This window comes from Cyrtonyx montezumae, unplaced genomic scaffold, assembly GCF_038088225.1.
Source record: "Cyrtonyx montezumae isolate F1298 unplaced genomic scaffold, pur_monq_1.0 scaffold_3, whole genome shotgun sequence".
In the NCBI taxonomy this organism is placed as follows: domain Eukaryota; kingdom Metazoa; phylum Chordata; class Aves; order Galliformes; family Odontophoridae; genus Cyrtonyx; species Cyrtonyx montezumae.
The window spans coordinates 60,177,877-60,191,128 of record NW_027072034.1 but is presented as its reverse complement, the minus strand read 5'-3'; the positions used below and the strand labels follow the sequence as shown (position 1 = coordinate 60,191,128).

The following is a 13,252-nucleotide window of genomic DNA, read 5'->3' as shown; positions in this document are numbered from 1 at the left end:
GATGTGTTTTTCTTTCAGACTGTTTGTCTCACACAGCATTAGAAGTTTTATCAAAGAGGTGCTATGGGAGACAGAGGTGCAAAATTATTGTCACTAGCCAAGATTTTGGAAGTCCGTGCCTACCTGGAGTGGCAAAACACCTGAATGTCAGCTATGCATGTGGTAAGAGCAAATGCTTGATAATTTTAAAGCCCTCATTCCCTATAAAAATGTCTCACTAAAATAAGGGCTTGAGGTTATGCATCACTCACAGAATTGAAGCATACATCAACTTAGACAAGAAGGACAAAAGTATCACATCTTCTTTACCATAGATTAATACGTTTGCATCGTGGCAAGGCAGACTTCCCTGAAGTTCTTTCTATCAAGAGCCAGAGCCACAAGACAGCAAAGTATAGTACAAATAAAGATGAGAGAAAAATGATTGTGGGACTTCAACGCAGTGCCTTATATAGGTGTTGCATCCTCTTAGGAATGTCTTTCTTTGACTGAGGTCTGGAACAGATTTCCTCAGCCTCTGCTTTTGGGAGATGAACTGTGACCCTCAGAGGTGATTGTCTCACATGCCAGTGAACGTGTCAAATCAGTTTTACCAAGTTACTGCTCTGCTTGCTGTGCACAACCTGGGAAACTGCTGGCTTGAAAAGGCACTGGCTATCTGAGTGCTTTTGGGAACAGCCATGCAGGACTGACTGCCAGATTGCTTTCCACCTGTGGATCAGAGGAAAAGGAGCCCCAGCCCTTGCTGGCACGAGAGGATTTCTCTTCCAGTCTCACCATGTGTACGTTGTGAGGCGAGAGGCATTGCAGTAATTCTCTTCACATTGTTGAAGAGAGCTGGAGCCTGTCTTCGCACTAACAAACACACAACATTATTGTGTGTTTGCCTTCATGCTGTAGTAACTCCATGAATGTGTTAATGGAATTCTCTTTAATTAGAGTAAGGATAATTACGACAGATTGTTCTTTCTTACACATCCGTATACTGGAAAACAAGTGTATGTTTGTTTGCAGTGAGGTTATGCATCCTGATTTCTAGCGAACTGTTTTTGCATAAATGCATGGATAATAAATAGTGCTTGTGTGCTTTGCTGGCACATGTCAAAAACTTTTCCTCCTGCCAGATCCTACTGAGCTGTGCAGTCTGAAATGTTAGCCAATGGTTTGCAGGTCTAGTTATTTTACAGACCATCTAGGGAACATGGGAAGAGGCTGGGTGTAGCCCAGAATGGCATTTAACATTCTTTCCCCTCAGTAGAAGTTCCCTGCTAACCTGATGCTTCCCAAGCTGAGGTAAATGGGCTTTTATCTGAAGTGACAGGGACACAGCTGAGCAGACCACATTCTCTGAGAGCTGTGCTGCACTTGAAAGCATGGTCAGGAATGTGAAAAAAACGTACTCCCTAACTCAGAGGTCAGCAGCTAGTTACCATCTGCCTGCATTTGTATTTTATGGTTAATAACAATTAGTGGGAGCCAAGAAGTGCTGGCTTTTCACAGCTCCAGTGCCTCCACAACCTCCTCAGCATCACCCATAGTCTTCAGATACTATAATCAGCCAGCTCCTGCCGAGGCAAGGAGCCAGCACCAGGAAACACAGCTTCTGATTTCAAGTCCTTGATGCCTCTGGTAGCTTGTGGTTGCTTGCTGGCTCCTGCCCTGCCTGGCAAAGCAGAGCTGCACGAGATCTAATGTAGATTAAAAAAATCCTTCTGCTGGTATCTACTAGTCTGCCCAGTGACCCGGGCACACCTCATCTTGGTTAAAGTCTTCATGAATACAGTGTGACTGAAATGAAACACCAACAAAAATTAATAGTGCAAGCAGCCAAGAACACTGCAAGCAGCTGTAAGCTTTTGTTGCCTGTGGCATTCTAAATCAAATGTCCCCCTACAACAGATACTTGCATGAGCAGAGGATGCTGACTTGACAGGAGGTGAGACAACAGGATGAGACAAGGCCACAGTCTGAAAAGCTGGTCCAGGTGTGTGTCCGGCATCAGGACTGTCCTGCCCATCAGAATGTGGTGCTCCCAAAGCAGCACTGCAGATTCCTCATGTACTGCCTTCCTGCTACTTCTGTATCAAACTCTTCCCCCTTACAAACACACTGCTCCTAACAGCCAGGTCTGCAAATTCAGCACATGGTCTGAAAAGAAACCAGCCTTGTCCATCCACAAAAATATTCTGCTGCTGGAGAACGGTTAAGAATTATGATGCTGTGTACAAGACAAAATAGAAGTCAGCTCATTTGTGCATATCTCTGTTGGCTTTCTATTGCAAACAGGAGCGAAGAATTAAAAAAAAAAATCCTTCATCAGGAAAGGAAACAGTTTTGAATTTGGGCCCACACACACAGAAGAGTTCTGCTCAGAAAGAAGTGCTATTTTTAGTTGTTTTGAATGTGAAAACTATGCTAAGCCCCAAACTTCTGTCTCCTCTGTTCTGCTTGACTTTCTTGAACACTACTTGTTGCCAAATGTTTGTGTGTCGGATATAGGTGGGCTTCATACTTGGAATTTCTGTCTTTTTTTTTTTCACCTTCACATCAGTCTGAAAATCAATCAATCTGCCTTCTTACAATACGGGGAACAAGTGCCAAGATCTGAATACATGAAGGGCCCATTCATCTTGTGCACAATCTGAGAGCTCTCCATATCTACACGCTGTGCTTTCTTTTAACTCTTTTATTTATTTCAACAAAAGTGGGAAAACATCCTAAGTGAAAAAATAAATTAAATGAGAAGTACTCAGCAGCACTCTGCCAACTCATCCTGAGTGCTTTCCTTCTCTGGGAATGCTCACTTCAGAGGCTTTGCAGAGAATGCCACACAAGTCATTTTTAAATGTTTCTGGGCTATTTTGACAGTGAGTTGAATCTGAGTCAGCACTGTGTCATGGCAGCCCAAAGGGCCAACTGTACCCAGGGGTGCACCAGGCCCAGCACTGTCAGCAGGCAAGAGAGGGGGAACAGGCTGCCCAGGGCAGTGGGCACAGCCCCCACTGCCAGAGTTCAAGGAGCATGTGGACACTGTTCTCACTGCCATCCTTACAGGGCATAGGCTGAGGCACCACCATCAGAAACTGCAGTCATGTAGAATGAAAACTCTCCTTGGCTGTGAGGGTGCCGGAGCACTGGCGCAGGCTGCCCACAGGCTGTGGATTTTCCTCCTTGGAGATGTCCAATAGCCACCTGGACGTAGCCCTGGGCACCCTGCTCTGGGTGTCTGCTGGAGCAGGGCTTGGGCCAGGGGGATCAGGAGGACCTGGCAGACTCAGCTGATCCTGTAATGGGGAATGGTCATTAAACGAGGATCTGCTCAGCAAAACTGACAGTGCATCGTTTGCTTTCTTTTTTTCCAGTTCCTAAATTCATCCTTACAGCTGTCAACCACCTGGTCACTCACAACAATTCCTCCGTGAAGCAGAATGACAGTGAACGTGGTAATTAAAAAAAATAAAATAAAAGCATTATTGCTCTCCTTTGATTGCAGTAGGACTTTGTGGTACAGCAGGGGCAGGTGTGAGGGAGGGGACAGTAGGAGTGCTTCTGGGACAGCTTCTCCCTTCTTTGTGGCTGTGGCTATTGCAGCAATCAGGAGGGAGGAGCCCTGCAGCCAGCTGTATGTGCGTTCTGCTGCTTCGGAGGAGCTATGAGCTTTGTATCATTGTGTGTGCCACTCCAAACAGGGGCTGAGATGTGCTGAATTTTGACAGACAGGGATGCCTGGCTGTCCATTACCATTGTGCAATTTCATAACTTTGGCTGAAAGATGGGAAGAGCAAAAGTGAAACTGCAGTTGTTTTGGGATGAAGGCCCTTTTAAAAGTTACACCGACGCGTGCTCCTGCTAAATGCAAATAAAATGAACAATGTGGCCAGCACATATTCGCTGTCATCACTGATGATAGCACTGCAGTGATTGGGCTGGAGGTCCGTCTCACAGCTGTGATGCTTAATGAAGTTAATTATTTCAAAAAACTTAATGGGAAGAGGCAACGGGGTTCACATGGTAATAAATCCTTTTCTTAAAATAATGTTACCATTTTTTCGTATTCAGTATTTTCAATACCTTATTAATTATATTTTACTTCAAGATTTATTTTAATATTTATTTTATTTACCAACCATTGTTTGGTCTTAACATTCTGTAAGGTTCCTGTGGCACAGTGCCTGTGTTTTGGACAGACTTCTTAGTTCAGAAAGGATAAGGGGAATATCAACTTGATGGCTTTATCATCTACAGTGTCACTGAATTTGCTTTACCTCCTGTTGCTGCAGGTGTCGATATCGATCCAAAGGAGTCAAGATCTCCGAAGAAAGATGGCACCATTGTTAGCAACTCCTTGGCTACATTTGCGTACATTAGAGGTAGGAAAATGAAACTGCTTGGTTCATTAGGTGGTGGCATTTTGGATGGAAGGGGAAATGGGAGGACGACCTCAGAAGGCCACAGCTGGTAATCCCACATTTATAGTAAAGGTATTATTACAATATAATTACAGTCCTGTGTATGAGACTATCGCAGTGTAACTGACATTTATAGAATATTTTCCACCCTGAAGGATCCCAACTCTTTTAGAGACTGCAGCCAAGATTTTTTCAATGAATATTTTCAATGGGGGCTGTTGGTTGTTTGATATTTTTAAAAATCTGGTCCTGATCTGGGAGCAGTGTTGGAGACATCCATTTTTGGAAATGTTGGTTTACAGAAGTATAAGGATCGCTGAAGAGTAGTAAAGAACCAACCCAACAAAGAAAGTAGCCATCTCCAGTATGGGCCACGACAGGTTTTGTGTCTTAGCAACCCTAAAGCAAATTTCATTGATGCCAATAAATTCACAGTCATCTCTGACACCAGAAGAGAAATCTAATGGATTTCAGAAATAAGCATGAAGAAGCAACTCTAGAATTAAGATTTCTGCACCTCTAGAAAATGACAGAGCCGTGCAGCTGTGGAGTCACTGCCACTTATCTTGCAGTACTGAGATGCTATCTCAGAACATACTGGGAAATGAAATGTTCCCTATCCAGCCCGGGCTGGGGATGCTACCATAGCTCCTCTATGCATAGAGCTGCTCCTCCCATAGAATCAAAGAATCATTAAGATTGGAAAAGATCTCTACGATCACCTAGTCCAACCACCAACCCACCCCCACCGTGCCCACTGACCACGTCCCTTAGTGCCACATCCACACGGCTCTTGAACACCTCCAGGAATGATGACTCCACCATCTCCCTGGGCAGCCTGCTCACCATTCTTTCTGAAAGGAACACCCAACTGAACCTCTTCTGGCACAACTTGAGGCCATTCCTTCTTGTCCTATCATTGTTACCTGGGAGAAGAGGCTGACCCCCACCTCATCACAGCCTCTTCTCAGGTGGTTGTAGAGAGCAACGACATCACCCCTGAGCCTTCTCTTCTCCAGACTGAACAAACCCAGTTCCCTCATGTCCCCTCTCTGCAAAGGTAAGACCTGTTTAGGCAGGATGACTGGAAAAAATATGGTGTATTTCTGATGGGTGATTAAGAATGCTAACAAAGTGATGGGATAACATTATTCAAGTATGTTTTTAAGAGGCTGTGGCTTTTGCACAGCAAGCTGAAGAAACAGAGATGGTAGAGAGTTCAGCTTCCAAGGGTGGGGTAGATTCCCTGCATCTGGGGCAGGACACAGCAAGTCTCCCTTGGCCCCACTGCCACTCTGGCCATAGAGTGTGAGGCACAGGAAATGACAGCTGACTGCTTTGTAGCTAGACTTTGGCAGAGCTGAACGAGAGTTTAAGCAGTGATTTCTTATTTCAGATCACCCAGAAAGAGCCGCGTTGCTGTTTGTGTCCAGTGTTTGTGTGGGATTAATCCTCACGCTGTGTGCCTTGGTGATCCGCATGTCCTGCTTTAAAGACTTCCAGAAACTGCAGGGAAAGAAGGAGCACTTGGTGCCAGAAAGTGATGGAGTGGATGAGAGCAGCGAGAGTGAGGAGGAGGAGGATGAAGACTCCTCCGGATCGGAGCTGCCTGATGAGCTGGCAGAACTTTATAGACCTTCTTACTCAGGTTATAACTCAGCAGAAGCAGCAGACCTGGCTGAGCGGATAGAGCGGAGGGAGCAGATCATGCAAGAAATTTGGATGAACAGTGGTTTGGATATGACACCGCCCAGAAATATGAACACATTTTATATCAACGAGGAATAAATGGCTTATTTCAGATGACGCCCTCACCCCTTTTTTTAAAAAAGAGAAATGTACCTTCTATGAAGGAACATTTGTAACAGTACCTTTAATTATTTGTAAAGTAAGAAGAAATATATACAATAAATAGAGCTTCAAGCCCTTTGCTCTGCATAAATCATTCTGTGGAAAAACACTTGTATAAGCTTTCATGGCTCTGAATTACATTGTAGATTGCTTTTCACTGTCATCTGGGATTGATTGCCATATGTGGTTTATGAAATATTGGAAAAAGGAAAAAAATCAGTTGAGAAGCACAATGCAGAGAAAAGCCTTCTGCATTAGGACATGGCACTTGTAACCACTTGGTGTGCTGCAGCGCATAAATCACATGAGGGTGTGCTGTTGATGAGTAAACAAGTTATTAACAGAAAGAGCAGAACAGGGCAGAATTAAACACAGGTGACTGAAGCTTGAAGCTGAAGCCTCATTAGAACATACAGGGAGTGTGAAAAAAGAGCATCCCCCCAACATTTATTTGCCCACACTGGCAATCCCCAACAGCCAACACGTTTTCCTCTGAAGGAAATGTTTGATGAAGCCAAACCCGTATCATGAAATATCAGTGCAGCTGCAGTGTGTGCGTATGCTTGAACAGACTTCCACCATCACTTTGCCTCACCTCATTGGTGTCTTGAAGAGTTTGAGAAAGAGATGGTTTTGGGAGGTGTGTGCGTGGAAAGGACAGCTTTCATAAAATAAATCAGCATATCAAGGGCGTTCTTAAGGGAAATGCTGTGTTAATTTTGGTGATTTTAAAGCATATTTTAGAGATGATGTTTGACTTAAGTCTGAGGACTTCTTTGGATTTGGCGTGAAATGACAGAAAATGAAATCAGAAGTGTATGTAAGCTGAGAATACAACCTTTCTGCCTTTAAATAAAACGTATCCAATACTTTAGCTGCAGCCCACTGGGAACTCAGCAAACAAAAGGAGGAAAAATGTCACTTCCTATTGGTAAGACTTCATGAGCTCATTGTGCTTTCCCACTCTGACACCATGCTTTAGGGCAGCGTATCGTACGGAATGCGTGGAAAGAAAGAAGTGACACAGCTCGCCATTTCCTGCCAATACCGAGACAAACCTAAGCATGGGAAAGCTTCATCAAGAGGAAGGGACCCACTCCATGGCTAAGGTGCAGTCATGTGCTCAACTGGAAAAACCTCCGTGCTGACTGGCATCCTCTTAGAGGAAGGAAGAGGGGCTGAGGAGCGGTGCAAACGCTTTGAGCATGGGCTGCTGTTTCATTCCGCCAGTAAGAACTTTCCAAGTCTAATTGGGGGAAGCAATCAGTGCTTCATCCTGTGCCCAAATGTTCACTGCTCATGGAGATATGGAAGTCAGAGTGAAAACAAGCAAGAAAACTCAGAATCAGATGCTACAGTATTTTGATCTCTGAAATGACACCTGCAGAAAAAGCATCCTGCACGGAGCACAAAAAATAGCAGACAACATCTATGGTCACCCAACCTGACTGTATTTCATGGACAAGTACAGCGTGTGACCATTAAAGACAAGCAGTGCTACAGTGACCCACACTGTTTTCAGGTCTGTGGTAAGAAGCAGTGGGGTTTTGCCAGCTAGTAGTGGGCTGTATAACCTGGGAAAAACAAGCTGCAGAAATACCACAGCCAATATCGGCTTTGCTTCCAGGCTGAGGGTGAGAATACAGTTTAAGAGGGCTCTTCAAGTCAGCAGCAACACTGCGAGGAGGGCATTTCAGAGCATCAAATGTTCCTGCAGTAAAATTCTTGCAAGGACTATTACAAGGGAGACTGTGCAGGCCATGTGGCTGACTGCATGAAAGCTACTTCTGAGCTCGGGCTACTCACATGGGTACAAGAACGACACGCATCTGAAGGCGATATGAGCCAGCACCAGACTTGCAATGGCGGCAAGGCTTAGTTATCCACCACTGTTTTCAAAACAACCCAGAACTTACCAGCAGCAACCTCTACACTGAGGCAAGTGCTAGATCAACCCTCCTGAAACTCACTCTTCCTGAAACTCTCCCTTTCTCTCAGCAGTCACCAATACAGCATTTGCATGGCTGCAGCCCAAGCTCCCCAGCTGGGCCCTGGCAGTGCAGCAGTTGTGTCTGTGATCAGTGGAGCCCAGCAGTGCCCAGGGTGCGGCCTGGCTGAGGGCAGCAGAGGTGGTGTGGGCAGGGCTCGGCAGGAGGGAGAGCTTGAAGGGCCTGGGAAAGCAGAGACCTGCGTGGGTGAGCAGGGAGTGAACAACCAAAAGCAGGCATGGAAACCTTTGTGTTGGCACTGATTGCACATGAGGAAGCTTAAAGGATACATGACTGCAAGCATCTTATTATGTGCAAGGTGTGCGGTCATGCAGAAAAGTCAAACACAAACCAAGGCAGGGGATTTAGTATCAGTTGTGAAGTCATCTGCCGTGGGTTTCCTTGGGTTCACAAAAGGAAGCTGACCTTCAGCCCTTGCTAAAGTAAGCAGAAGTCCGGTCAGAGAGTTTTGGAGCCCTGCAAAGCACCACCGGGGTTTTCCTCAGAAAGCTGAATGCCAGCCTGGGAGCAAAAGAGCAGCGCGGAGACACTGCTGAGGTGAAGTCCTGATGCACTGCCCGAGTAAGAGCCTGTGATATCCCATCCAACTGGTGCTTATTACCCTGTGGTTCTGCAGCACTGAGGAGCTCCCTGCTCTGCTGCCAAGGGCAGCTCTCCAACATCATGGAAAATGGCAGAAGTTGTGGCTTCTCATGGGGAGAAAGCAAAATCCCAGCTGGAAAGCTCCAGTCAGAGCTTGCACCTTTGTTAGGCAGCCAAGTTGGCCAGCCTGAGAGATTTGGTTATGTTCAGAGACAATAGAGCTGCCTCTTCTGGTTTTCTTTTTTAACGTTTGAATCCTCTGGACACATCAGTGTGAGGTGGTTTTGGAGCTGGGTCGCGTTAGAGGCGCGGCCCTGCTCGGTGTGTGGTAGGACCAGCAGACCTCCAGGGGTCATCCCGACCTGAGCAATTTTGAGAGCCTCCCAACTGCTCTGACCACAGCTCAAGGAGTTGCAAAAAGGTCAAGGAGTTGACCAAAGCTCAATGACTGCAGCTTCAGGCCTTGCGATGCTGTCCATGTCCATACCACTCTGTTCTACTCTAAGCAAAACTTCAGGATGGAATTGCTGAGAGTATCCCTCCCGTGAAATGTCTATTTCTGAATGAGGGAAAGACAGGAAGAAGCAGAGCTCCAAAAACTGGTCACGGCCCTGTGGAAAATTCTGGGCTAGATCCCAAACTGCACAAACCATTGCTGTGATAAGAAGCAGAGGCAGTGGTATGGAACAGCATAGCTGTCCCCACAGCCCCTGCATGAGGATGGTGCACCTGTATGCTGGGGAAAAAAAATCCCTCACAACAGGTTTTGACTACACCACTATAGATATTGAATCACAGTTGGCTGGATGTCTCAGCCTTTACTGAGAGCTGCTCTCACAGACCTAATCCTTGAAATAAAACAATAATTGCCTTTTTTTCTTTTTCCTTAAGGAAGTGCCAGATTTCCTATTTTTGCTATAAACTTCCTCAGTTTGAAGGCAACCCCACGTGGCTGCTGCACAGGACATACTTACTGAAACACGTGAGGACAAGCATTGTCCTTGACATCGCAGGCAGGTGACTTTTGGGTAAGGTGCTGCTATGGCCAGCACAGGGCAGATGGGACCAGGCTGCTCCTGTCACTTGGTGTACCCTGGATTGGGTGGAGAGCAGCTAATCACAGCTGGTCCTGGTGCCACTTCCAATTGCAGTCAAGCATTTTGATTAATTATGGAATTGCCAGGGTTGTAGAACGGTTGAGGTTGGCAGGAACCTCCGGATCCATCTGGCCCAACCCCAGCTCCAGCAGGGACACCTCAAGCAGGGTGCCTCGGGCCACTTCCAGCTGGGGTTTCAAAAAACCAAGGAGGAGACTCCTGTGCCAGTGCTCCATCAGCTGCACAGCACAGAAGTGCTCCCCGATGGTCTGACAGCATGGTAGGTCTCCTCCACCTCCTGGCCCCATCAGGTCAGACCTTTGCCAGCTCCCATCTCCTGAGGTTGTGCAGAGCAGGAATAAAGGCTGCACAAGAGCACAATGTCAGCACAGCCAAAACTATCAGATCCAACTCCCTGCATCCAGCAGGGGATAGACATCAACCTCTCCCACTGAAACACATCCTGCCATCCCCTCTGCTGCTCAGAGAGGCCACAGCAGTGCTAGATGTAGAGTGCAAGAGGGGAAAACAGAGTGAAAACAGAAAATCAATTTTAAAATGCACTGGCTGTGTTAGATTTGGGCCTCTTTATGACTTTTCAGTGCAACAGGCAACTCGCAGGTGGCTTCTATCCGTGACTCTCATGCAGTAGAATGAAGCACAAAAACACACTTGCAAGAAGTCACAGCAATCCAGTGAAGGGGTAGGAAGCGACTGCGAGGACCTGCTTTACCTTTCAAGGCAGAGCAGGCCTTGCTCTGCCTCACTCCAAATTGCCCCTTCCTGAGGAACCCTCAGCCTGTGCCAAGGACTACAGTTACGTTAGTGACTCCCATGATATGCAATATAAATTTCCACTAATCAGAACGGTGATATGGCCACAAAACAAACACCTTAGCCAAGCTGTGCTGTATGCAGCCTTTGACAGATAGCTGATTTTCCCTCTAGAAGGGCATACTGCTATCAAGCTTCCAGAAATTAGCAGTTTAGAAGGAAGATAAAATGCTTTTGCAAACCTAAGAGCAGTGTTCATATCACATAATTCTGATTCTTTGGAGCAGATACTTAAATGCCTGTAGTCCTGTGCTTTGTTCGAGTGCTCTTTCATCTTTTTCCAGTAAGTTCATTCAATTTCAGTTGTAACAAATGAGCACAGCAGCTCTATGGATGCTATCGTGAGTACTGCGAGAGCATTGTGCGAGCATTAGGAAGGGAGAACAACGATCAAAGGTTTAAAACAAAATGCAGTTTCTTCCTTGTTAATTATTCTCTATACCAAGTTCTTCCTCACATTAAGAAAGAAACGACAACATTACAACATAATCAAACGCTCCCCTCAGAGATCAGAGCCCTCCATCTAATAGTAGTTGGAAAGGATCTTTTTTCACTGAAACAATAACTTTCAACGAGCCTTGGAAATGTAACAAAAGTCCCTAGGCTCCTTTGATACACACACCAGAGGGCTCTGCTGGGAGGAGGACTCTACCAGCGTGGCGTAGTTCCATCACGGAAAGCCACCTGCTCACGGTTGTGGATGTGCTGTTTAATGAGGGCAACCCAGGGAAACATACATAAGGAACCGTATGTTTTTTCATGTTGCCACTGCTATTGAATACTTCCCTGGTATCAAGGATGTTAAATGAAATGGCCACAAGCCAACAGTGACTTCAGATATTTACAGACTGGGAGTGTACCGAACAAACTCCTCGGAATAACACTGATCTGAGATGAAAGCTCTGTCAGCAAGAGGGATTCAGATGGGTATTTCCAAGCATTCAATCCAATACATCCAAAACATCTGGGAAACTTCCTGCCAAGGACACTAACCTCACAGCAGTTACGACAAAATAACCTCAAAAAAGGTTATCTTCCAAATGAGGAGGAGCAGGTAAGCGTACAGGACTCTTATTTTCATCCAAGCAAGTGTCAGAAATGGGAATTCTTTTAAAACCTGCTCTAGCTTCTTAGCTTCTCACAGTAATGCAAAAACAATTAGCAAAGCACTTTGCTCTTCTACAATGACTCAAAAAAGCAGGGAGATTGAAGCCATGGGTACTGAGAATTGCAAATCTAGAGAAAAACAGGCAGGTGTTTTAAGCAGATAGTCAACAACCGCAGAATTTACTCTCCCCTTGTTGCACTGGCAGGTTTGGCACAGTAGGAAGCTTCCACTTGATAATATGTCAGACATTTGTCTCTGCAACTAAGCCCTCGTGACAACAGGATTAGGGTGTGAATAAGACCAAAAAAACGAGCGATGAAAAATATCAAATGCGTGTGACAAATTTGGACAGCAAGCACAAGCAATCTGTTAGAACTGCTGGGCAGCGCCAAGATGTGGCACCTCCAAAAAACGTATTTCACATCAAAATTTGACATAAACTGTGCTATGAGCAACTGCCTCTAACTGAGATTGATATAGTTTGTGAACATAACCTAGTCTGCTCAAGCAGAAAGCAAATACACATGTGTAGGGACATCTTGGCACCTGAAATATGCTAAAAACAACAATACCAAACCAGCTGTCTTAGCTGGCTTGCCTTTCTTCACTGCAGAAGTGAAAATAACTGCTCTGGGCTATGAATGAAGATACCACTGCTGTGGCTGTGAGCACCCACAGCCAGGTACAGCTCACCTATCCTTAAAACACTTGCTTGATCCTCAGGTCAGATTTTCAAGGCACTCGGGCTTAGTGCTGCACAGCTACGGACATGGACGCACACATACCTGTATGGGAACTGTCGAATCAGGGGCTGAAGCACTGATGGATCAGCTGAGGTGAGCACTGAGTCAGCTGCAGGAGCACAGGTGAAGGCAATGCACTGTGTGACCGGAAGGAGTGGAGTCTGGCTCCACCTCTCCCAGAGCCCATTTAAGGGCTGACCACCACTGAAGATCTTCCTACCAGAGCCTAGGCCACAGGTGAGTGTTTTCCTTAGTTTCAATTGTCTCTTGTCCATCATGCTAACCTTTCTAACTATACCATCTGTAAAATATCTGAGCTACAATACTTTTTGGTATTATTCATTCTGTTAACCATACGCTGCCTCAGTAGAAAAGAATCCCTATTGAGCAGACAAAAATCTAACACTTAAAACTTCAGCAATGTGCTCTTAAAGATTTATTCCTTCAGGTAATTCTAGAGCTTTCATTATCTGGAATACTGTGCAACAAATGGATCAAAATCCTCCTGTCAATAACAGCTTCTATATAGAAGCATCACAACTGCCAGCTGAGTGAGCACAGCAGCAGGGCTTCTAAAGTCCAAGAAAAAGTAAAATAATGAAAACTAAGCATTCTAGAA

The 13,252-nt window shown here is 45.6% G+C and overlaps 1 protein-coding gene across 2 annotated transcripts in view; it reads left to right on the top strand.

Moving 5' to 3' along the window:
* The window catches only part of EVA1C (eva-1 homolog C), a 36,086-nt gene extending 29,548 nt beyond the window's left edge, over positions 1-6,538 (top strand). For both annotated transcript variants that reach the window (XM_065741809.1, XM_065741810.1), the window contains exons 5-8: positions 19-162; positions 3,363-3,443; positions 4,281-4,370; positions 5,806-6,538. In XM_065741809.1, the coding sequence (XP_065597881.1) occupies positions 19-162; positions 3,363-3,443; positions 4,281-4,370; positions 5,806-6,197 (707 nt within the window). In that variant the 3' untranslated portion in view covers positions 6,198-6,538. The remainder of the gene's footprint in view (positions 1-18; positions 163-3,362; positions 3,444-4,280; positions 4,371-5,805) is intronic.
* Positions 6,539-13,252: the final 6,714 nt, after the last annotated feature.